Here is a 25,560-nt window from a genome sequence, read left to right on the forward strand (position 1 = left end):
TTGATGAAATTATCCCACTGCCCATATTTTTAGGTATTAATTCATTTTTTATTTAGGTCATCATAGTTTCACGGGTAGTTGTGAGAAATTATAGACGTATCCCTTGTACACTTCGTCCAATTTCCCCCAATAGTATCATTTGGCAAAAGCATAGTACCTGTGTCCATATGTACAAATAAAATTATACTATTTCATTTAATCTGGAAAACACTATGTGGGTCAGGTAAATACACATGAGAAAGGCATGGGGGTCCAGAGATGGTTAAGCTCGGAGGAGCTGAAATGACTATAGGAACAGAGGGGCTGCAGTGGTTAATCAACTACAAATCTAGATGTTTTTATTCTAGCAAAACAGTCAGGGATGTACTTTTAAAATGACTTTAAAGCATATTAGTTATACAGTGTGTACCTAGGCTGCCTTTGGGCTCAATTTCAAATTTAAGAATATTAGAACTATGTGGACTTTACATTTAGGTAGGATGGCAAATGAAATATCATGTGAAACACTCAGACCATGGAGTCTGATTGGGGAAATTTCCCCACTCCCCCCCTTTCCTCCCAGCACCCGCTGCCACTCACTACTGTGGGACCATCTACGAGTTATATTCAGTCTCCAAGTTCATTTCCTCATCTTTCACTTGGGGATAATAATGCCTCCTAGGGTGGTTGTGATGATAAAGTAAGAAAATTACTGCAACAATGCCTGGTGCAAAAGAAGAGGTCATTGTTAGCTAAGGCTGATGTTATTCATTTAAAGACCTTCAAAGCAGAGTTTCTAAACTCTGGCACTCTTGACATTTTGGACCAGATAACAGTTTGTTGGGGCAGTGCTGGGGTCATGGCTTGTCTTATACATTGAAGGATGTTCAGCAGGACCTCTGGACTCTGCCCACTAGATGCCAGTGGCACTCACACTCCAGCTGTGACACCAAAACAGTATCTCCAGATGTCGCTGAATGTCCCGAAGGCAGGGGTCAGAGCGTGGGAGGGGGGGTGAAAACCACTGTTTTAAAGGACCCAGTTTAGAACAAGATGAAGTACTACTCTCTACAGTGATTGCCATTTTCTAGTTAGACTAGCACATCAGTGCTACGTACTAAAAAACATAAAAAGGTTCAGGAAGGATTTAGAACTAACACACACACAAACACAAACTCAGTGTATGAAGTTTCTGAAAGATATTTGGAGTTCTGGGCACTTATGAGGTTGAGGTCTTAAAGACTCCCTCATACTGACTTCCAAAGACTATTTCTGGGGGCTGTTGCCAGATAGGATGGGACATTATGTGGGTGATCAGACCCAGCTCGTGGGAGGCCTGAGGTGCTCCCTGCTCCTGAAACCCAATTATAAACTGCACCTGGTGCCCTTGCAGGAATACTGGTTTCACAAGTGTTTCCGAATCTCCTTGAACATCAGAATCATCAACTGGAGCTTTGCAAACATGGAGATTTTCAGGCCTCATCTATACACTTTAATTTTGTATCTTACGGTGGACAGCCCAGACAACTGTACATTTAATAAGCCCTGCCAAGTGAGACTGTCTGGTCAAATAGACAGTGTCTTGAAATATGACAGAGAAGGTCAGGTTCTCTTTGACTCTGCCCCATTTCAACTCCAACATTAGAAAGAAACCTGCAGACCATGTAGGATTCTTTTGGGAATAATTACAGACTGTACCTAGATGTAGGTTTCCCAGGTGGTGCAGTGGTCAAAAATCTGCCTGCCAAGGCAGGAGACACCAGAGATGCAGATTCAGTCTTTGTGCCGGGACGACCCCCTGGAGTAGGAAATGTCAACCAACTCCAGTATTCTTGCCTGGAAAATTCTATGGACAGAGGAGCTTGGCAGGCTACAGTCTATGGGGTCACAGAGAGTTAGACTGAGCACACAGCAGCAGCAGCAGCTAGATATATGACATTAGCATTGTCTAACAATCAACATTAGCAACAAGGCTCTTAGCCAAATGGAAATTTCAACTTGAAAATCAAGATTTTAGAATAAAATAATTAATTATGTATTGCTTTGGAATTTCTTTTTGGCCAAGCATGCAAGATCTTAGTTCCTCAAGCAGGCATCAAACCTGTGTCTCTTGCAGTGAAAGCATGGAAGCTTAACCACTAGACCACCAGGGAAGTCCCTGGAATTATTACTTCTAGTAATAAGTCTCCAATGATAGCTTATACTAAAAACTCCATCACCTGTGCTCAAACAGAACAGGCATTACTATACTTAGTCATGTGGCACAATGTCAAACAGTGCTTCTACACATGTTAAAAATGATAAGAAGCTGAAAAGACAATCCTCATTCCATTTTCCAATCAACAACACCAGAAGAGGAGCTTTTTAATGTCCAGTGGAAACGTCTGCTTCAACTGTAAGAGGGATTCTGGGCCCCCAGTACTGTGTGGCTTTCCATCTCACATTATGCAGTTTGCAGCCCACAGGCAGGGTGACCAACTGTCCTGGACTGCCCGGAACTGAGGATCCCCCAGCACTGGGACTTTTAGTGCTAAAACCGGGGCAGTCGGTGACCCTCTGCACAGTCCTGGAGCTGCCCTGAAGCTGGCAACCACCCTATCACTTTTTTCTAAACATCGTTACCTCCCTCAGATCTGTCCCCATCCTGCCCATCTCGAGCTCCAGCTTGAGCACCTTTCTCCTCCTGAAGTAAACACACTGAGCCAACTGCTCACAGACCCTGCAAATTCACGTGGTCTGTAAGCTTCTTCCTGATGATGAAACTAAGTCAAAGAGAAGCTAAGAGAACCTGATCTTTTCACTCTCATAATTTAAGATACTGTCCACTTAAATAGTGGCTTCCAGGACTTGAAAACGCTAATGAAATATAAAGACTCTAGGACTTCGAACCTTAGAGTGTCTAGAGATGAAGACTGAGAAACCCCAGGTATAAAAGCTTCCTGGTAACTGCAACGTGCGGGAAGGTTCACTAACACACTCTAGAACACAGTGCCCCTGCAGGGTGTCATAAAATCTGCTCTTGCTGATTTGTAGTTGCATTTCTAGAACAGGGAGGATCACAGATATTTTGCTAGATGAGATGAATCTTTGTATTCTGTAAATTCAAGTTAAAACTCAATATTTTGATTTAAGGTCAAAGACATAAAGAATACAAAATTTTGCTCAGGCCATCATTTCAGATGCCCTCCGTAAATGTTAAACAACTTTAGGGAATTGTCTGGAGGTCCATGGATTAGGACTCCACGCTCTCACTACTGAGGGCCCAGGCAACCCCTGGTCAGGGAAATAAGATCCCACAAGCCACATGGTGCGGCCAAAAAAAAAAAAAAGATTAACTTTGATGTTTAAAATAAATAAACAACTTAAGTCATGCTTTAAATCAAATTTCAAGTAAGACTGAAACTGACATAAATCACAAAGATTTATATTTGTGAATGCTTGCTTTGAATGGTTAATTAGTTGCCATTCCAGATATTTCTATAAAAATCACTAGCTGGATTTTGTCCTTGTTATACCAAATATTAACATCAACTATTACTAATTCAACATTTACAGACATCTAAGGCCCAGGACTATATTCTATACTTTAAGAGAAAAATATTATTTTAAGTTACCATAATCTTTTCTAGACTTATGGCATCTGTGCTCATCTATGCTATCACACTATCATTGGGGCTTTATGCATGCACATAACTACAGTTTCCAGGAGTTCAGAGATCACGCCAGAAACCCAGTCATAGGCCCAGAGCGAAGAACTGCTGATCTAATATGAACATAAATTTCTCCCTTCTGAGTGACACGTGGACTAGAACATGCATAGCCTTCCTTTAAGAGTGTGTCTTGGAAGCCAGTGAGACCAAACCACCCCATAAATTGAACTGTGAAAGCCTCTTTGAAATGCTCATCACTTTGGCAACATTCTTACCACATGAAGAGACTCCTTACATCCCTGAAAACATCTAGTAAGTGATTTCTAGATTGTGTCAAAGGGATTTTTAAAAAAGAAAATTAGAGGAAGCATGTGTCAAGGCCCAATACAGTGGCAGGGACTTCACTTTCCCTGCATCGACTCCCATGTAGTCGATTTAGCTAAATGAGACTCCTTATTCATAAGCTCTGCAAAGGCCAAAAGCATCAAGATGGGTTTTATCTTTGCAAACTTGCAGGAGCTGTCCCTGCCCAGTGTGTGTGTATGCACATACAAGTGTGCCCACACAGACACACCAACATACAGAGTGGAAACTTCTCTGTTTCATAAACTCTCTTGGAAGTACTGGGATATCTCAGATTTACCTACATTTTAGAAAATCCAACATCCAGCCCACAAGGCTCCTCTGTAAGGAAGCTTCTGCCCATTCCTGTTATTTGACACCTAAGACGGAATATGTTGATGGCTCCTTTGTATGGGCGATCTCCACATAAATGCAGTGGTGGTGGTTTAGTCATTAAGTCATTTCTGACTCTTGGGATCCCATGGACTATAGCCCGCCATTATAATCCTCTGTCCATGGGATTTTCCAGGCAAGAATACTGGGGTAGGTTGCCATTTCTTACTCCAGGGGATCTTCCCGACCTAGGGATTGAACCCAGGTCTCCTGCATTGCAGGTAGATTCTTTACCGACTGAGCCACCAGGGTACATATCTTTATTTTATAAAGAATGTATTAATAAGTTGGTTCAAAATCCTGTCCATCAAGAGTAAGAAAATATAAAACTACTACCAACCTTTGGAAAAAATAAGATACATTTACACACAAAAGTCATGATAAAATATTATATATATATACACACACACACATACACATATCCAACATGCAACAAATATTATATTGAATGGTCCTTATCAGATACTTGTGAACATCAGATAATTCAAAAATTAACTTGTATTTGGCTTGAGACTTCTCTCTGTGTCTCTATGTTGCTTGTTTACAGAGAGTGGAATAGGGGGTTGGTGGAAGAAGGGCATTGTCTAATCATTTGACTCAAATCCCTAATTGGCTCAGCATTGGCTCTTGACCAATTTTACTTGCATCTCATCCAAACACAATGGCCAACAAAGCCGAGGAGCTCACCACGTAACAATACAACCAACTGGCCACCTACATACATAGGGAAATAATTTATCACTTACAAGTAGGGTCACACTAAGCCTCAGTGTCCTTACTATGAATAGTATTATTTCACAGGTTTAAGGGTTTAAATTAATAACTATGAAGTTTACAACAGTGCCTGGGCATAGAAAGTCGTTGACAATAATACTGGCTACTACTAATAGCTATTATTAGCCACTAATACATATTTAAACACTGAAGATGACTGTTTTGCCTACTTAGACCACGTGGGTCTGATTTAAACACTAAGGTGTTCAATCCACTATTGCTAATGGTACTGAAATACATTACCTTTGTAAATCTTTTCCTTCAGTCCCTAGAGATAGGATCCATGAAGCAAGCTCACCTAAACCTATTTCTATCATCCAAACAGAAATCAGTCTGCAAACCTCTGACCCACTGGTATTAGAAAAGATATTCTGTGATCTCATTTCTACTCAAGTTAATTTACTTTTCTTTCCTACTGAAGTCTTCCTGGGAGCATCTGTTCACCTTCTGCTTGCTAGCCAACCTGATATCTGCGAGATTAAAACCAGAGAAACTAACAGACAAATGAGACCCAAGTTTGAGACTTTCCAAAACAAAAATTAATGCTAAAAAAGAAAAAAATGAGACAGAACAAGACACTATAGGATTAGAAGAAGCCACATCACTCACCTCCACCTTCCCAGGGTTTATGGATCACCTAACAAGCAATGTTAAAACTCCCCTAACTCCTCAAAAATATTGAGAGTCTCAACACAGCCCAGATGATCTAAATCCAGTGATATAAACAAGCCACGTGTGTATCACAGGACTCCAAATAGGAAAATGAAGACTACTTATGATGGGTGCCTTTTCACCTGACACCATCTCTGGGGGCTCTGGTCCCCAGCTAGAGAAAAAGATCTAGATTCCAGCACGTCTTAACTCCCCCTGCTCCCTGTCAGCTCCCCAGTGCACCAGGCACTGTTTCCCACAGAAGCTAGGTTCAGGGGAAGCAGCAAAGGGTGAAACTGTCCTGAGAGCACGATGAGGACCCCGAGCCCAGCCTCTTACCTGCGGCCCCTGCCCCTTCAGCAGGCACACTCTGGGTGGACACTGGGGCTGGGTCCTTGACTCCGTGCAGCTGCGCAGCTTCTTCCTGGTGTGTCAAAAAGGCAGAGCACAGATCAGTTTCCACGGCTTGGAGCTTCAGCAAGGAATTCTGCCAGCAAAAGCAGAACATCGGGCTGGCTCAGTTAGGATGCTAACGCAATGCTGGGTCTTCGGCTTCCTTCCCCAGCACCCGGCCAGAAGGGGGTCTCAGGCAGAACTGGCTGTGCCAGAAGCAGAGGCGCGGTACTCCACATGCAGTCTCAGTTTCTGTTTTATATAAATGTAAGGTATATTGATTATCTGTGACACATGGGGCTGGTGATTTCGTCAGCAAGAGACGCTGCACCCAGAGGGCCAATCTGAGAAGGTATCTGCTTCCGGGGTGCCTGAGCCTTTACGCTTTCCAAGTGTTTCATTCACCGTGCTGACATCAAGAGCAGATGACATTAGCCCCTCCCCGGCTACCATTCATAAAAGCCAGCATCCCGCCTCTGCAAAGCCCGCAGCAGCCCGCAGTGCACAAAGAGTTACTGCCGCAGAGGCCGCCTGGCAGCTGGGAGGTGCTTCGGGGCTCCCTTTTCTGCGTCTGCACGTGGGCTGTGTGCCTGTGTCTGGGGGGGGGTCTGTGTGTGCGAGTGTACGTGTGTCTTCTCAAGTTACTTTTCTCACATGGAATGGCTACAGCCGCCTGCTGTCAGAACAGAGGGCAGGGATGGAGGGAGACGATGACCTTGGTCCCTTAGTCTGACCCCATTGCTGAGGGAGAAGTGATTCATCGTTTATAACTCCCAGCCAACCTCCCCCATCCCCAGCTTCATTTCTCATTTTAAATTCTTCCCGTGTTTTAATAAGAGCAAAGTCATACAGACTGACGCACGTATCCTGCCATGATGCAGATGCTCGGCAAACTCGGACCCCAGCAGGTGAAAGTGAGTCACGCCGAGTCCCTGGCCGGGCCCTCTTCCCTGCAACGGCCTCAGAGCTCCTCCACCAACCGGGGCCTTCCACCCACCAGGTTTCCGGCAAAGGACGGTGGGGGGCAGGGGTTGCTACCTGAAGTGGAGCCACAGGTCCCCCCCCATTATGACCCAACACACACACACACATACACACACACACATACACACATGCTCCTACTTACACCCTGTCTCCGTATAACTTAGTCCCCACACACCCTCATAATCAACTGCCACTTCCTACTCCAGACACACACCCCGGTCCTACATATACCCCTGCACTCTATTATACACATACTCCAGCTCCCTACCCTATACACACCTTCACCCCCCTCCTCCACACCCTCATGCCCAAGTCTCTACCTTCACACTCTACTCCACACATAGTTTACAACCAAATACCCACCTCTACCCATACACAGGCTCATCCCGCCTCCCCCAGTGCTTTTATCCCCATTCCCCCCACACCAACACCCTACTTTATATACACCCCTACATACACCCTCATCCTCAATTCCCACTCACATATCCTGTTCCCACCCCTCATCCCCAGACACCCTGATTCCTTACCCCACATAAATGCCAACCCCCCACACCTCCTCACACCCCAACCCCTTTCTGCACACATACTCTCATCCTTCTGTTGATGTGAGTAAATACAAACCCAGAGCTGTGTTTTAAAAAGCTGCTCACTGAGGGACTTCCCTGGCGGTCCAGTGGCTGAGACTCCTCGTTCCCAATGCAGGGGGCCCAGGTTCAATACCTGGTCTGGGAGCTAGATCCCGCATGCCACAACTAAACATCTCAACCTGCCACAAAGAAGATGGAAGATCCCTTATGCAGCAACTAAGACCCAGTGCAGCCAAAGAAATAAATGCTTTTTCAAAAGCTTCTCATGGAGGAATGTCTTAAATCCCTAGTCTTTTGGCCAGTTTGAAAGTGGCAGAACTTCTTTCAAACAGGCTCAGGACCTCTCCTCTGCTCAGCTCAGAGATGGAGTAAGACCTGGTACAAACCTCCCCCATGCTCAGGGGCTGACGGCCAAGGGCCCACAGCTCAGATGAAGCATCTGTCTGATGCCAGCCCATTTTTTACAGCTTCTTCTTCCTCCCTGGGGTGTTTTCCCAGCAGTTACATGTGGAAGCAAGGGCTCAAGGTTATTAATAGGAGGTACAGAAGGAGCAAGGGTACCAGGTTTCTGGAAAGTTTCAGTAATCAAGCATTTGGGAGGCAAAAATGCATGATTCCAGGCTAGCTTTCTACAGAAGGACCTTGGAAACTGGAGTGACCTCTCATAAGGAGCAAAACTACTCTGAAAATTAAGAAATCTTATCTTTCCTGTAGCTCAGACGGTAGAGAATCTGCCTGCAATGCAGGGGACCCAGGTTCAATCCCTGGGTCGGGAAGATCCTCTGGAGAAGGGAATGGCAATCCACTCCAGTATTCTTACCTGGATAATCCCATGGACAGAGGAACCTGGTGGGCCACAGTCTATGGGGTCGCAAAGAGTTAAGTACTACACTATTACCACCACCACCACCAGCTATACCCTCTGTCTGCAACAGCAAACAGAATGGTGGTTCCACAAACAGGTACCCCTAAAAATATGTACTTCTACAAACAGAAATACTGTGTGAGCCAGTCAGCCCACTGCTGGGTACACATCCCCAAAATATTGAAAGCAGTGACTCTTAACAGCTATTTGTACATCCACATTCATAGCAACATTATTCACAACAACTAAGAAATATATTATGGACTGAACTGTCTCCCCCAAATTCATATAATGAAACCCTAACCTCCAATGTAACTACATTTGGAGATGAGGCCTTCAAGAGGCAATTGAGGTAAAATAAGGTCATAAGGGTGAGGCTGACCAGTGCCCTTAGAACAATAGAGAGAGAGACCCAGGGATGCATGGTCACAGACAAAAGGCCATGTGAGGACACAGAGAGAAGGCAGCTGTCTGCAAGCCATGGAGGAGGCTTCAGGAGAAACCAATTTTGCTGACACATTCACCTTGGACTTCCCACATCCAGAACTGTGACAAATGTTTTGGCCACTGAGTCTGTGGCATCTTTTTTTTTTTTCAATTGTAGCCCTAATAGAATTTTAGCAGATTAATACAAGGTGGAAATAACCCAAGGTGCCCATCAGCAGATGAACTGATAAATGAAATGTGATATATACAATACATACAATGAAATATTATTTAGCCTTAAAGAGGAAGAAAGTTTTGACATACGCCACAACTTGAATGAACCTTGAGAACACTATACTGAGTGAAATGAGCCAGTCAAAAAGGACACACATTCTAGGCAGTAAAATCCACAGAGCTGGAAAGCAGAATGGTGGCTGCCATGGGGCTGGTGGGGAAGGAAAGGAGGTTTGTGTTTAATGGGTAGAGAGATGAAGACTGGGAAGATAAATCAAGTTCTGGAGATGGATGGTGGTGATGGCTGCCCCAAAACACGAATGTACTTAATGCCACTGAATTGTATGCTTTAAAATGGCTAAGTTGTGAAATTTTACATTGTCTATTTTACCATGGTTTTAAAAAACAAAAAGAAAAACAGTCCTTCTCTACATTTAGTGGGAGGATGTGGGACCAGCCACCTCTCGTCAACTCTGTGTGTTCTTATAGATTCTACAAAGCAGATGAGGACACGGCCTTCACACAGAACCAGGGGCTCTGTCTGCTACATACTGTGGGGCTGACTTTGGACAAGAATCTTGGCTATTCTAAGCTTTAATTTCCTCATGCATAATAAGAAGCAGGGATGACAATGACAATGGCACCTGCTTCAAGAATGAAATGAGGAAGGCACAGAGTGAGTTTTGCACAGTGCCAGCACACAGCAAATACTCAAGCCCTGGCCACTGTGGTTACTGTATGTGTGTCTCCAAACCCCAGAGGCCACTGGACAGAGCACTGGTGGTGGGGGGCCAGACCCCACTGAAGCTCTGGGTCCTGACTCATCACTCCACCTCCCAGGCCTCACTCTGTGATTCTGCCCAGGAAGTACTTGAGACCAGGTGACTTGTAAGTTCCCTTCCAACTTTCCAGGACAGAAAAACATCATGCTCATGTACTGAGGCTGAGGCACGGAAGCTGGCAGTGTGTGTGCTTGGACGGTGTTTGTGGAACCAAACCAAGTATTCACACAACACAAAGAGTGAAGAATCTCACTGCAGAGAGGTTTGTCAGGTCACATTCAGAGGCCTCTCCAGTCTCCCAGAAAGTGAGTAATGCTGAGACCCAGTTACAGCTGGAAGCAGTCACGGGTGGTTCCCAACCATCTTCCCTGCCCTCCGTCTCCCTCACTAGTACTGAGGCCCAACAGAGATGCCAAGCATCAGAGGAGATCTATTTGCACAGCTGGTTTGTTCCTCTCTCAGACACCAGACAGGAGGAAGTTTATTGGAACAGGGAAGAAGAGAGTGCCCAATGGAACAGGAGAGAGAAGATGAAGGTCTCGTGGGACAAGAAGACATCCAAGGAGAAGGGAAAACGTGAACTGCTGGAACTGAGGACCAGGGGGCGGACTGCAAGAAACTGCATGCCAACAGTCATCAGCTATGCCCCGTCCCTACCCCACAATGACCCCTAACCTGAGGACTGCCTGCTACTGTGCCTGTTTCTCAGCACAGGAAGAGTGTGGGGACTGAGACGCCCGGCATGGACAGCCCCCGATGACCAGAGAATCCAGACAGGAAAGGCTTTACCCATGAACCATCTGTGCCACTGTCACATGTGTGTCTCTCCACGGGGAGAAAGGAGGCATGCAATTCCATCAGGGCTGAGCCCGACAGAGCTGCCTCTGAGAAGCTCCCACTGCATACGCGAGGGTCACACCACCACAGCTGCACCAGCACACACGCAGCGCCCAGGCTCTGGCAGCTGTCAGTGTACAAACAGCTGCGCTGGGCTCCAGAGCCTGAGGCTGACGTCAGCCCCTTCCTCATGGGGCCCCAGTCTAGTGTAGGGACGGCTAACACACAAATGGACAAATAAAACAACGATGCCAGTTATTACTGTCATAGTTATGGTGATGGGGGGTGGGGTGGGGAGAGAAACCACAGGCCAGGCCTGGGGACAGAGTGAGTAAGCCACTGTTTCACTCTCCAATTCAGCCTGACTCGGTGACCTCTTATGCAGGAACAAGCCTTAGCCCTAGAGGAGAATGACAGGCAGTCAACCCCGTCAGGCTGAGTGCTACCTCCATCTGGTCCTTCTCCTGCTCCAGGGCTTCTCTATCAGGCTGTCCCCAGCCCATCCCTCAAGGCCAGCCTGCCAGGACTTTTCTAGGTTTACATCCAAAGTCTTGCTGAATGGGTCACTAGGATCTCCAGGAAAATTGAACAAGGGCTGATGGATCCTCTAAAGAACGATGACTACCTCTGCTTCCCAGTTCTCCCATTTGGTCACCAAAGAAACCAGAGAGATGTCTGTGAAGCCTAGGTGTGGTTTTCTACAAGCTAATTTTTCTCTTTTACACAATGGAAAATATGTGACTTGTTTTAGAAAATACTCTACTCATTTTCTTTCCTCTACAATTACCGGGTCTCACTTTAGTTGGGTTGGAATGGGGAACACCCACACAGGCTGGATGGTGGAACACTATTTTAGGAAGCTTTTGTCGACAACTCACCAGTTGCAGAAAAAGGGTAGCTTACTTTTAACTTCCATGAAGAGGTTTAGTGACCCTCGCCCATCCCTTTATCAATCCAAGAACTCTACATAGATTGTCTATAGCAAGATCAAATTGGAAATCTGCTCAAAATTGATGTCACAATGGGGCCCCTGAACATCTCCATTCTACTGAGCACTCGTTCCCTGAGCTTCCAGGTTTTCTGTGTATGCTCCCTCAACACACACACACACACACACACACACACACACATACACACATGCCACACTTCCTTTCTATTTGCTCCCTGCCCCTACTTCCCCAGGCCTACTTCAGCTGTAATTCCTTCCCAGTCAAATTCCCATCAAATCTTAAACCAGTTCTGATTACCTTTATCCAAACAGAGGCCTCCAATTTCTCTTTTAGCACCTTGCTTTTTTCCCTCCCAACACTCACTATAATATGGAATTGTATTTATTTCTCTACTGTTTACTGCCTCTTCCCAGCTCCAGAAGGGCTGGGAGCATTCCGCCATTGTTCACTGCTGAAGCCTGCACAGTGAGCAAAACAGGAGCCAACCATTAGCGAAACTGCCACTGTAGACTGTCTTTGTTTGCCCAGACCCTTTACACAGCGCTTGGGAGGCCGTTCCAAGTACTCCATTTCAAGCCTCCTTGCTGCCTTGGTTCAGAAATTTTAAAATGCTCACGAATCACTGGAGAGTTTGTTAAAGATGCATTCTCCCAGGCAGTGACAGACTCAGATTCTGTGGTCTGGAGCAGGGGTGCTTAGATGCGGGAGGTCCAAGGTCCAGACTTTGAGAAACACTGCCCTATTCCCTTGGGAACTGACCCACTCTAAATGCTGGCTCTAACTGTCCCCAGAACAATATTTCTGTTCCCTCACTGTCCTACACTACCCAGTGGAGATTCAGTATAGAAGAAGCCATCCACTCCAAGCAGTCCTCTGTTGAGAAGAGGATCCAGGTCCTATTCTGATAATAGAAGCACATCTTTGTAAAACAAGGACAATCTTGCCACCACACACGATAACACAAACCAATTCTTTTTCCAGCCAGATGATCTGATTTCAGCTGAGGAAGAGGGAGTCCTGTACTGAGTTTCACTTCTTTGTGAAACCTCATTATGTTCACTTTATTAGGTAAACAATAAAAACAAGATGTTTAGGAGAGACCAATACAGTTTTATGAACTCACATTTTAATTAAAAATTCTGAGCTTTTTTAGAGAATAAGAAATGAATAACTCAAGGACTGGACTTTAGTAGTTTCTCTTTGTAATTTCTAGCACAAAAGCACAGGCATTAAGATAGACAGCTGCCCTAACAAGCCATTTTTTTTTTCCAGAACATCAATTATATATCCCTTAGGCTGGAGTCCACAAATCTAGTCCATGTTGTAGACCATATGGTTACTTCTCTGTGGCTACTTAAGTTCCAGTCTTCTTTAAGCTCTGAAAAATATTTGGCTTAAAAACTAAATTCAGTATGATGCATGCACAGTACCGGGACCACTGAGGCTTTTAACCCCAGATATACCATTTGCTCCTTCTCTGTCCATGGGAAAATCATCCAATCATTTTGGCCCATGGGCACTTAATTCTTTTCTGAGACTACCTTAACCCCTTAGAAATTACTAAAACTCAATGAATATTAGAAATCAATAACCATCCCAAGATCACAGTGACTGGTTCAAGAATGGGCTACAGGTCCCAAGTCAGATAAATGAGACCCAAGTATGAGACTTTACAGAGTAGAAAGGACTCTATTTCCATTTCTTATAAGCAGAATTTTAAAGATGGGCCCCAAGATTCCTGTACCCTGGTTATGCAATCAAACACTAATTTAGATGCTATGTTGAAGAGATTTTGCTGATATAATTAAAGTCCTAACTCAGGTGACCTAGGATACAGAGATTGCTTCAGTGGGCCTGATCCAATCAGGGTGAGCCTTTTAAAAGTAGAGGGTTTTTTTTTAGCTGGTAGAATATAACATCAGAGATTTGGAGCACAGAAGGATTTGGTGCTGCTGGCTCAAAGATGTAGAGGCCAAGGTGAGAAGGAACACAGGCAGCCTCTAGAAGCTGAGAGCTACTGCCAGATGCTGACCAGCAAGGAAATGGGGTCTACAGTCCTACAACCTCAAGGAAGTAAATTAAGGCAATGACCTGAATGAGCGTGAATATGGACTCATCTCCAGCACCTCCAGACAAGAATCTACCATTGCCAGTGCTGTGATTTCAGTTTTGTGAGGGCTTGAGCAGAGTCTAATAGAATCTATCCAAGTTTATTATCTGCACAACTGTGAGCTAATAAAAGAGAGAAGCTGCTAAGCTTCTGGTAATTTGTTACACAGTAATAGAAAACTAATATACACCGGGATTACTAACTGTAATAATAACATATCCCCAGGGAGGGGTCAATCTAAAGATAAAGTCAATATAGGAAAGTAGAGTTGAAATGGAAAGAGATGCTGTCTACATGACAAGCCTTTAATCCCTGGATCTAGCCAAGAGTGGAATCTATCCTGACCGTAAAGTTCTAGGTGTGTGAATCAATAAAATCCTGTTGTTTATGAAAGCCAGCTTGAATTGACTTTCAGTCACAAGGAAAGAAAACCCACGTACTAGAAGAAGAAAAACTACCAGTTAATTCTAATCTAAAGCCCTAACCCTGTAGACTGGGTTTGTATTTCAATAGAAAAACAGAGCTGCCTATTCCTACAGAAAAAAATGCCATTCAGCCAACTGAGGGCCTAAAGAAGCCTCTTGCTAGACCATTTTCTCAAAATTAAAACAGTTTTGAGGGAGAACCACATCTCAAACAAAACAATAAGTACCATCTAGATGTGTAGCAAGGCTTGATGCCAGAATGTATCTATATGCTAAACTATGGATGGTAATAAAAAGACAATCAAACCCTTCACATGGAGCCCCACACATAGACATGTGTATAATACACTCAAAAAGGGGCACAATTTGCCTCATGGGAAACTATGACTAAATCCTATAAGCACTAGGAAGGGAAAAAAGCAGAAACAGTGAGTGTTAAAACCGAAAGCACTCCTAGAGTTAACCTAATTCAAAACCTGCCTCAATTTCACAAATGAAAAATGAAAAGAAGCTGCCGTGATGATTTATGGTATGCAGTTTGGGAGTTAGAAAAGTAATATGAAGACCCAATAGGGTAACTTTTCTCAGGGAAGGGGAGATCCATTAGTTTTCTTCATATATTGTTATTTTTTTCTTAATTGAAACTGAAGCCAGTAATGGGAACTACTAGGATGTGGAGAGGGAAAACAGTAATTTCTCTCATTTTATCCTTCAAGCAACTTTTTGAACTATTGACTGCTTAATGATTATACGGACAAGAATAAATAAATCCAAGGATTATGGTGAATTAGACTTTAACAGATCTCAATTCGAAAATATTTTCCAGTCAAGATACAGGACACCACAACAAATAAAACCTTCTTATGTATTATAGAGACAGATAATTTCCAACCAGGATCCAGGGGACCCCAACAAATAAAATCTCCAGATGTTGTATAGAGGCAGAGTCGGAAAGCTCAGGTCAGTGCCAGAATCGACACGATCAGTTTTCCAGAAACCAACTCCTATAGTATAGTTCCAGAGACACCAAAGCTCATGGAGTGGAGAGGCAAATCTTATTGAGAGACCCATAGTCAAAAACTGGGAGCTTGAGACTGGCAGAAGAAAAGTGAGGCTGGCAGGAATTAAATGTATACTCATCCCAGTGAAAATGAAAAGTGAGTTTATCAGTTCACTGGGAAGCTATCAGGAATACACACACAGATGGATGCTCATAGGTAGCTATTTGACATCATGTATTACCTTACTGTACAGAGGAGAGCTCGGGTCAGCCACTAGCTCTGGAATCAAATACAGCAGAGCCTCATCTGAGCAAGTGGAATTAAGAAGCTTATGAAGTAGTTATGAAATACCAGATGTGAACTTTGTAGCAAATACAGTAACACCTTAAAATTGTTATAACCAATAATTACAACATTAGGGTCCACAAAAACATCTGGAAAATATTTGTGGACTATGCTCCTTACAAAGCTCAAGAAACTCATTTTAGGGGATTTCCCTGGTTGTCCACTGGTTAAGACTTTGCCTTTCAATGCAAGGGGGTACAGGTTCGATCCCTGGTTGGGGAACTAAGATCCCATATGCCTTGTGGCCAAAAAACCAAAACATAAAACAGAATCAGTATTGTAACAAATTCAAGAAAGACTTAAGAAAAGAAAAGACCCAGAGGGATGGGATGGGGATGGAGGCGGGAGGGGGGATCGGGATGGGAAACACATGTAAATCCATGGCTGATTCATGTCAATGTATGGCAAAAACCACTACAATATTGTAAAGTAATTAGCCTCCAACTAATAAAAATAAATGGAAAAATAAATAAATAAATAAAAAGGAAAGAAACTTGATTTTTTGTTTCTTTAGACTTACAAGTTAGAATGGAAGAGAGCAGATGTGGAACTAGTGAGTTCTTTTAAAGAACTAGAAGGCTCTGTTTTGGAGGGGGCAGTATCTAAACAAAAGGGGCAAAGAGCAATGAAGATAGTTAATACAACAAAACATTCTTCCTTACACTTCCACTCAGAGATAGAAGGAATACTCCTATAAAATATCAAATGCACAAAGAGACTGAAAGATAGTTCTTTTAAAAAATTACAACTAGTAGCAACTGATCATGAGTCAAAAACTAGAAACAACCATACAATGGGTTACAGCAAGGAGAATCAAAGTTAAAACTACATACCAAACATATATGAATCTCACACATACTACTGAGTAAATGTAACCAGACACAAAAGAATACATACAGTCCATTTATATACAGTTCAAAAACAGAAAACAAACAAACAAACAAAAGACAAAACAAATCTACTTAAGTCCAAAGAACAGCTATCGTTCTAGGGGAAGAGTGATTGGAAAGAATTAAATAAGGGTGCCTGAGATGCTAACAATGTTCTGTTTCTTGACACTGGTTACACACTTTGTGAGTATTCATCCAGCTATACACTTACAATATGTACACTTTTCTATATGTATTTTCTATTTGCATTAAAAATGCTAAAGTAGTATCTCCCACCTGTATTCCGTAAGACTATGTTGCCAAAAGAAATATTATTATGGGGTTCTTCCAGAAGAGAGTTTGGCAGTCTCTAAGATTAGGAAAAGCTAGGGAAGATCAAGTTTAACACATTCTCATTCTATAGGAGGTCTCCATCAATGAGTTTGAATGAGTCAGTTCTCCTGGCATGGCTTTGGACCATGAGCTGCTTCTGTTCAAGTTTCCTCAGTGTGTGTTCCTCGGGTTTCCTTCAGCCCCCAAATCATAATTACAACATGATCTGCACATATGATTTACTCCCTTACTGGAACAATTCCACCTGAGCACACACTGTTATCAAGTCTGCATCAGCGGCACCAGTTTTCTCATGCAAGAGCCCACATTTACAATATGGCAGTGCCTGCTCCTTCAGAGGCCTGTCTTCACTCAGCGCTCTTGTACCCATGTGCTCTCAGGGCAGTGAACTGGCACATCTCATGTAACGGGCAAATACAACAGAGTGAAGGAACACAGAAAAGCGGATTTTCATACAGAGCTTTGTGCAGTTGTGATCTGAGCACTGCTCAAGTAATCTTAGCACTCTCATGGGGCTCCAGCTCACAAATCAGAGTTTCTCCCATAAACTTGAAATCTACCACAAGTTGACTCTTAACAATCACTTCATCTTTCTATTCACTTATGTCAAGACAAATAGGTGCTTCTTCACAACTAGCGTTTTGCTCAGCTCCCAGTGGGGCAAACAGCTGTGTTCATTGATTCAAGCTCTCGCCTCTTCTCTCTCAAACTTTTTTTTCACCCTTCTTACCACAAGTGAGATTGTGGCATCTGAAACCTGTCACTATGCACAAAAGAATAACAAGCAGGGATCTGTGTTATCCTTAGGACACTGTCCACAGCTTCAGTAATTTATTTAACTGGGTTTAATTAGGAACCCAGTTTGCCTTTAGTTATTCATTTATGCCAGGTTCAACAGTTTAAAGAAAAATATAATCACCTAAGTTCAATTGTCTTTTTTTTTTTTGGAGACAGAGGAGAGATGGCACAAAATGACAAACAAACAATTTGCCTAAAGCCCATCATTTCTCTTCCTGGCTTATGAACATCAAATCTCTACATTCTTTTTTGAAATGATCCTAATCAGATATAACACCCACAGTTCCTTAATTATACAATGAGACAGGAGAAATTAGAGTATTCCAAATCAATGACTAAAGCGAAGGCATTCATTAAAAAAAGGGACCTTAATTATATTATAGTGATTTCCAATGGGAGAATTAAATTACATATTTCAAAGAAAATCTAGAACAAACATTAACATTGTGATGTCCAGTTCAGTGGGAAATCACTTGAATTGGAAAATATGGCCTCAATGTCTCAAAGTTTATTAGAAGACCATTTTGCAACACCAAGCTGTATCATGCATCAAGGAAAAACAGTAAGCAAGATCATATTTGAGACTGAAAAAGGGATTAGAAAAAGTAGGAGGGGAAGATAAAATAAAATTAAGAGAAAATTTTATAAATGTTAACTCTCACAGCTGTAGTACAATCCTGAAGCAAAGTTGAAATGACTGCTGGACTTGGCTTTGGCCCAGTACCCAAAGCACTGTAAAGAAAATAAGTTTACTTAAGAGCAAGAATATTTAAAGGTTTAAGCAGGAAATTTCTAGTACTAGGAAAAAGAATAATACATTTCATGATTGGCTAATTCACATTCATAAAAACCACAATGAGTGCACCTACCTCATGGAAGTCCTGCTGAGTTTCTTCCTTTGGCCAAACGGCAGCCCTTTGTTCTATTCTGTAAGATACAAAGAAAAAGTACTGCCATTTAAAAGAAACCTTTCAACAATGCATATTTGTTGCAGATTTGGCCACATCCCTGTTAAAAACCCTCAGTGGTGTCCCACTGCCTAAAGAACAAAATTCAGACTCCTTATAATGGTCTGTAACACATTCAGTTCAGTTCAGTTCAGTCGCTCAGTCGTGTCCGACTCTGCCACCCCATGAATCGCAGCACGCCAGGCCTCCCTGTCCATCACCAACTCCTGGAGTTTACTCAAACTCATGCCCATCGAGTCGGTGATGCCATCCAGCCATCTCATCCTCTGTTATCGCTTTCTCCTCCTGCCTGTAACACATTACAGTGTTTGAACTCAGCCAGTCATTCCGTCCCACCTCCTGCCACGCTCACCTCGTCCCCTAACCTCCAGCCTCTCTGGCCTTTTGTTTCTTGAACACACAGTGCTGATTCCTTGTTCAAACCTTCATACTTGCTTCCCCCTAGATTTTCACAAAGCTGACACTGCCTAGCATGGATCATCAGCTCAGCGCCAGTGTCACCTCCCAACGAGTCCCTCCTGATCTCTTTAACCAAATTATCCCTCTCCTTCAGTCTTTAACACACTGCTTTTAGATTTTCTTCATAGCACTTCTCACTACCTAAAGTTATGCTGCTTATTTGCAATTCCACATTAAAATGTAAGCTCCAAGAAATCAGTGACTCTGTCCATTTTATACACTGCTGAATCCTCCAAACCCAGTGAAGATGCAGTATTTTTATGATCAAATGTGATCTGATACAGTTGTTACAGAAAGATACCATTTGTTCATTGAAGACAGCTTTTGGAAATTCCGCTCTATCACTTACCCAACAAAATAAATGCTATAGCAATTGCTGTGTAACACAGTAAAGCCAGGTTTTGCACCTCAGTTTCCAACTGAATAAAAAAGACTTTAAGGCAAATCTACTCCAAATAAATTTTTTTAAGTTTAAAAAGAAACAACAAAAAACAAAACTCCACTACTGGCAGATGCTTGGCTCCAAAACATGATTCATCAAGAGCTATGGTCCAATGGCATCTATTACATAACATTCAAGATTTTCTGCATCAGTTTGCATGCTATTATATAATAAATACATTAAATTATAGTTATTATCCTTATTAAAAGGCCTGCTATCTTAAGGAATAAAAGCTGTAGTCAGTGTTAAGTCATTTACAAAAAGATTTATTTTGGGACAGAATTATTTACAATTACTATTCTGCTTTGGTTTGAGTTCTGAAGAAAGCATATATATCCTCTGAATGGTCATCTAGATGAATGATTTCTAAAAGTAATGATGCACATTTAGAAATGCCACAAGTCTAACGTCATCTTCAAATTATTCTTAAGAACAAAAATTTCTTTCACTCCATGAGTATTGCTAACTGTGCTAATAATTTACTTCTAATGAGAAAAAGGAGGAGATGGTAAAACAGAATTTGATGGTCACACTGATGTCGACTATGTCTGCACAAATATCCCTCCTGGGAATGAGACAAGATTATGGGTCCCAACCATGAATCATGGAGAGATGGACCAGGTGAGACAAGAAAGTGAGGAAGAAAGCGCTGGCACACCAATCCTCTGCCTGTCAGTTCCCTGAGACACAAACAGTGACTCCAAGGCTTCAGAAAATACACAGTAGCTTTTTCCTGCAAAATGGGAGAAACCCTCTTGGGGACAGGCATGAAGCTGGCCTATCCAAGAACATCTAAAATTCTGAATGGCTCATAACATCTCTGTAACCTAAAGTGGTTCTCAAATTGTGTTTCTATGGAGTTATGGTAGCATCAGAAAAAGTTGGAAGAGTTGTGTTCTCTAATGGAAGGAGTATTTATCAGTTCTTAACCATAAATTTCTGCTCTGATGCCAGCAGATGGGAAAAAAAATTACATGGGAGCAAACACTAATGGAAGAAAGCAGAAATAAGAGTTGGTTTAAAATATATACTATATATTATTGAGATGCAGACAACAGCTACATGTAATACATTCTCATAACCTTCCAAGAAAACTACTTGTCATCTCTAGATAAACCCCAGATCAAGTTTGAGAACTGTGATCTAAACATCAGAGATGCTTTAGTAGTCATTTGAATGTCTCTTGTGTGACTTGGACAGTGTTCTGGAAATGAGAATCAATGAGCAGCCCTCTAGGCCTTTAGGAAGCTTAGAGTCTAGTGAATTCTGAAGCAGAGAATAAAACTAATCAGAACCCAGCTTCGAGGCTTTCATAAATCAAGAAATGAAGACATGGGAGCTGATATTAGAATGGTGAAGAGAGGAGATGGGGAGGTAGAGACAGATGAAAGAAACATTGTCAAGGAGAACACCACCAAGAGGTCTTGGATGTATATTGAAAGTGCTGAATGAAAGAGATGGGGTAATGAGATAGAAAAGCAGGTCATTTTGGAGGGGAGAGCGGGTAGCTTGCATAAAGAAGGGCAATTCGTGAATTTTTATTTAGATATCTGAAGCTTGAAGCAAGGATGAAAGAGGGAAGTGAAAGCACCTGAGCAGGGCTCACCCAGCACAGGGCCCTTGACAGTGTTCTGGAGAGTGAGGGCTGTGGCAACAGTGATGCATGGTGGCCCCAGACCGCGCGTCAGTTTTTCAGGGTGTGGCCAGAGCCTAGCACACTGCCTGGCACATGGCACACACTCAGTACATGCATTTTGGATGGATGAAGTGAGAAAGAAACAGAAAGATCCAGGCCTGAGAATGACTTCCAGATCTACCACTTAAAACTTGGTGTGGGTACTCATGGGCAAGACATTAACCTCTCACTCTCAGTTTCCTCATCTGTCAAGTGTATCAGGTACATCACGGAATAACTCAGGATGTGAAGGACGGTTCAGGAAAAACATTTATAGCAACTGGTAGGTGTATTAAAGGTAACACATGAACTATTTAATCAAATGTAAAAAAACACAACAGAATTATAAATGATAATAATGAAATGGCATAATTAAAAATAATAATTGAAGCTTCATGAGTAAATAAGCTGAAAGAGATAAAAGCTGAGTCATACTTATTCAGGGCCACTGGGCAGGTATCTGGCAGCTAGGGCACAGAAGGAAGAACCGTGAAGAAAATACAGATGCATCACGAAGGAGATAAGAAGCCAGCGAAGACAGCAATTTAAACAGTGAAGAAAAAAGAGGATGCAAGGAAAAAAGATATCAAGAAAAGTCTAACAGGAAGATTACTCTTTTAAAAGAGTAAATAAAAAGAAAGAAACAATGTCATTTGCAGCAACGTGGATGGACCTAGAGACTGGCAAAGTAAGTCAAAAAGACAAATACAATATGATAACTCTTTATGTGGAATTTAAAATATGAGAGAAATGAACACATCTACAAAACAGAAAAAACATCATAGACATAGAGTAAAGACTTGTAGTTGTCAGGGGTGGGGGTGGGGAGAGAGGGATTGGAAATTTGGGATTAGTTGATGCAAACTAATATATATAGGATGGATAAACAACAAGATTCTACTGTTTAACATGGGGAACTGTATTCAATAAAATGTGATAAACCACAAGGGAAAAGAATATAAAAAGAATGTTTCTATATGTGTATCCAACTCACTATGCTATACAGCATAGTCCATACTGATCATAGCAAACACCCTCTTCCAACAACACAAAAGATGACTCTATCAGATGGTCAATATCATTCAGATTGATTACATTCTTTGCAGCCAAAGATGGAAAAGCTCTATACAGTCAGCAAAAACAAGACCAGGAGCTGAATGTGGCTCCTTATTGCCAAATTCGGACTTAAACTGAAGAAAGTAAGGAAAACCACTAGACCATTCAGGTATGATCTAAATTAAATCCCTTACGATTATACAGTGGAAGTGACAAATAGATTCAAGGGATTAGATCTGATAGAGTGCCTAAAGAACTATGGATGGAGGTTCGTAACATTGAACAGGAGACAATGATCAAAACCATCCCCAAGAAAAAGAAATGCAAAAAGGCAAAATGGTTGTCTGAGGCCTTCTTACAAACAGCTGAGAAAAGAAGAGAAGCAAAAGGCGAAGGGGAAAAGGAAAGATATATCCATCTGAGTGCAGAGTTCTAAAGAATAGCAAGGAGAAAAGAAAGCCTTCCTAAATGAACAATGCAAATAATAGAGGAAAACAACAGAATGGGAAAGACTAGAGATCTCTTCAAGAAAATTAAATACCAAGGGAACATTTCGTGCAAAGATGGGCACAATAAAGGATATAAATGGTATGAACCTAACAGAAGCAGAAGATATTAAGAAGAGGTGGCAAGAATACACAGAAGAACTATACAAAAAAGATCTTAATGACTTGGATAACCACAATGGTGTGATCACTCACCTAGATCAGACATTTTGGAATGTGAAGTCAAGCGGGCCTTAGGAAGCATTACTACGAACAAAGCTAGTGGAGGTGCTAGAATTCCAGTTGAGCTATTTCAAATCTTAAAAGATGATGCTGTGAAAGTGTTGCACTCAATATGCCAAGTTTGCAAAACTCAGCAGTGGCCACAGGACTGGAAAAGGTCAGTTTTCATCCCAATCCCAAAGAAGCGCAAGGCCAAAGAATATTCAAACTATTGCCCAATTATACTCATCTCACACGCTAGCAAAGTAATACTCAAAATTCTCCAAGCTAGGTTTAAACAGTATGTGAACCAAGAACTCCTAGATGTACAAGCTGGATTTAGAAAAGTAGAGGAACCAGAGATCAAATTGCCAACATCCGCAGAGTCATAGAAAAAGCAAGAGAATTCCAAAACATTTACTTCTGCTTTATTGACTATGTCAAAGCCTTTGACTGTGTGGATCACACCAAACTGTGGAAAATTCTTCAAGAGATGGAATACCAGACCACCTGACCTGCCTCCCAAGAAACCTGTATGTGGCTCAAGAAGCAACAATTAGAATCAGACATGGAACAATGGTCTGGTTCAAAATTGGGAAAGGAGTACATCAAGGCTGTATATTGTTACCTTGCTTGTTTAATTTATATGCAGAGTATATTATATGAAATGCTGGACTGGATAAAGCACAAGATGGAATCAAGATTGCCAGGAGAAATATCAATAACTTCAGATATGCACATAACACCATCTTTATGGCAGAAAGCAAAGAGGAAATAAAGAGTCTCTTGATGAAAGTGAAAAAGGAGAGTGAAAAAGTTGGCTTAAAACTCAACATTCAGAAAACTAAGATCATGGCATCCAGCCCCGTCACTTCATGGCAAATAGATGGGGAAACAATGGACACAGTGACAGATTTTATTTTCTTGGGCCCCAAAATCACTGCAAGTGGTGACTGCAGCCACAAAATTAAAAGATGCTTGCTCCTTGGAAGAAATACTACGACAAACCTAGACAGCCTATTAAAAAGCAGAGACATCACTTTGTTGACAAAGGTCCTTAGAGCCAAAGCTATGGTTTTTCCAGTAATCATGTAGAGATGTGAGAGTTGGACCATAAGGAAGGCTGAGCACTGAAGAATTAATGCTTTCAAATTGTGGTATTGGAGAAGACTCTTGAGAGTCCCTTGAACTGCAAGGATATCAAACAAGTCAATCTTAAAGAAAATCAACCCTGAATATTCATTGGAAGGACAGATGCTAAAGCTGAAGTGCCAATACTTTGGCCACCTGCTACAAAAAAATGACTCATTGGAAAAGACTCTGATGCTGGAAAAGATTGAAGGCAGGAGGAGAAGGAGATGACAGAGGATGAGATGGTTGGATAGCATCACTGACTCAATGGACATAAATTTGAGCGAACTCCAGGAGTTGGTGAAGGACAGGGAACCCTGGTATGCTGCAATCCATGGTTTCGCAAAGATCTGGACACGGCTGAATGACTGAACAACAACAATGCCGTACAGCAGACATTAAACACAACACTGTAAATCAGCTACACTGCAACAAAATACAGAAGTGAAAAGCCTGACAATTCCAGGTAAATGCCAGGCACTGTACTTATATTATTTCATCTAATCCTCACGGTAACCACAAGGGTTTAACATTATTAGACCTATGTGACCCAACAGGACACAGATAAGGCAACTAAATATTTTTCCCATTCATTAAACAAACATCTATCAAACACCAAATCATGTCAAGTATTACTACTGCAGGTGTTGGGAATAAAGCAGTGAATAAAGCAAGTTTCTGCGTCAATGGAACTTACATTCTCACAGAAGCAGCAAGAACCTAAAGAAGTAAATCAGTGATCTGTGACACACCAGATGCTAAATATTACTGAGAAAAAGAAAGCAAGGCAGGGAGAACAGGGTGTGCGGGAGGACTGCCCAAGCTCATACTGCCAGAAAATCTCAAAGTCATCCAGAGATAATGAAAATGAAAGTGGAGAAATAAAAAGGCCAGTGGATCAGAAGAGATAAAGGTCACGGCAGACGAGGAAACAGAAACGGAAGCTTCTCACTAAAGATATTTAACAGTGAAAAGAGAAGAACCAGAACAGGAGCTAGGTATCTCAAATTCCCTTTTTCTTAAGACCTTTAAAGGTAGTGCTTGAAGCATGTGCAATCCTGCCAACTCCAACACAGCCCTGCCCTCTAGTCCAGGCCTAGGTAGTGGGAACCTGCAGCCTGGACTCTTCAGAGTCTGATTATGGCTCTCAGCACCGATGCCCCCAATCACCACTGCCCCCAACCCCAATAGCCCCATCACCACCACCAACACCACCATGGCCACCATGATGACGGCTGCCATGATACAATTCAAAACAACACTTTACGGAGGAACATAAAACAGCTGCGTGCTGATATTAAAAGGACATTTTCCTGGACTCTGTGATTACAAAACTGTGGCTAGCCCATGGAAGTGCAACTTGTCTATCATCT

At 42.3% G+C, this 25,560-nt stretch overlaps 1 protein-coding gene across 8 annotated transcripts in view; it reads right to left on the bottom strand.

Moving 5' to 3' along the window:
- FAM13C (family with sequence similarity 13 member C) overlaps nt 1-25,560 on the bottom strand; it is a 138,211-nt gene that overhangs the window by 36,475 nt on the left and 76,176 nt on the right. For all 8 annotated transcript variants that reach the window (XM_043925530.1, XM_043925532.1, XM_043925531.1 and 5 more), the window contains 2 exons: nt 18,619-18,676; nt 6,129-6,213 (listed from right to left, as the gene is read on the bottom strand). In XM_043925530.1, the coding sequence (XP_043781465.1) occupies nt 6,129-6,213; nt 18,619-18,676 (143 nt within the window). The remainder of the gene's footprint in view (nt 1-6,128; nt 6,214-18,618; nt 18,677-25,560) is intronic.

The sequence above is a fragment of the Cervus elaphus genome, chromosome 15, assembly GCF_910594005.1.
Source record: "Cervus elaphus chromosome 15, mCerEla1.1, whole genome shotgun sequence".
NCBI classification, from domain to species: domain Eukaryota; kingdom Metazoa; phylum Chordata; class Mammalia; order Artiodactyla; family Cervidae; genus Cervus; species Cervus elaphus.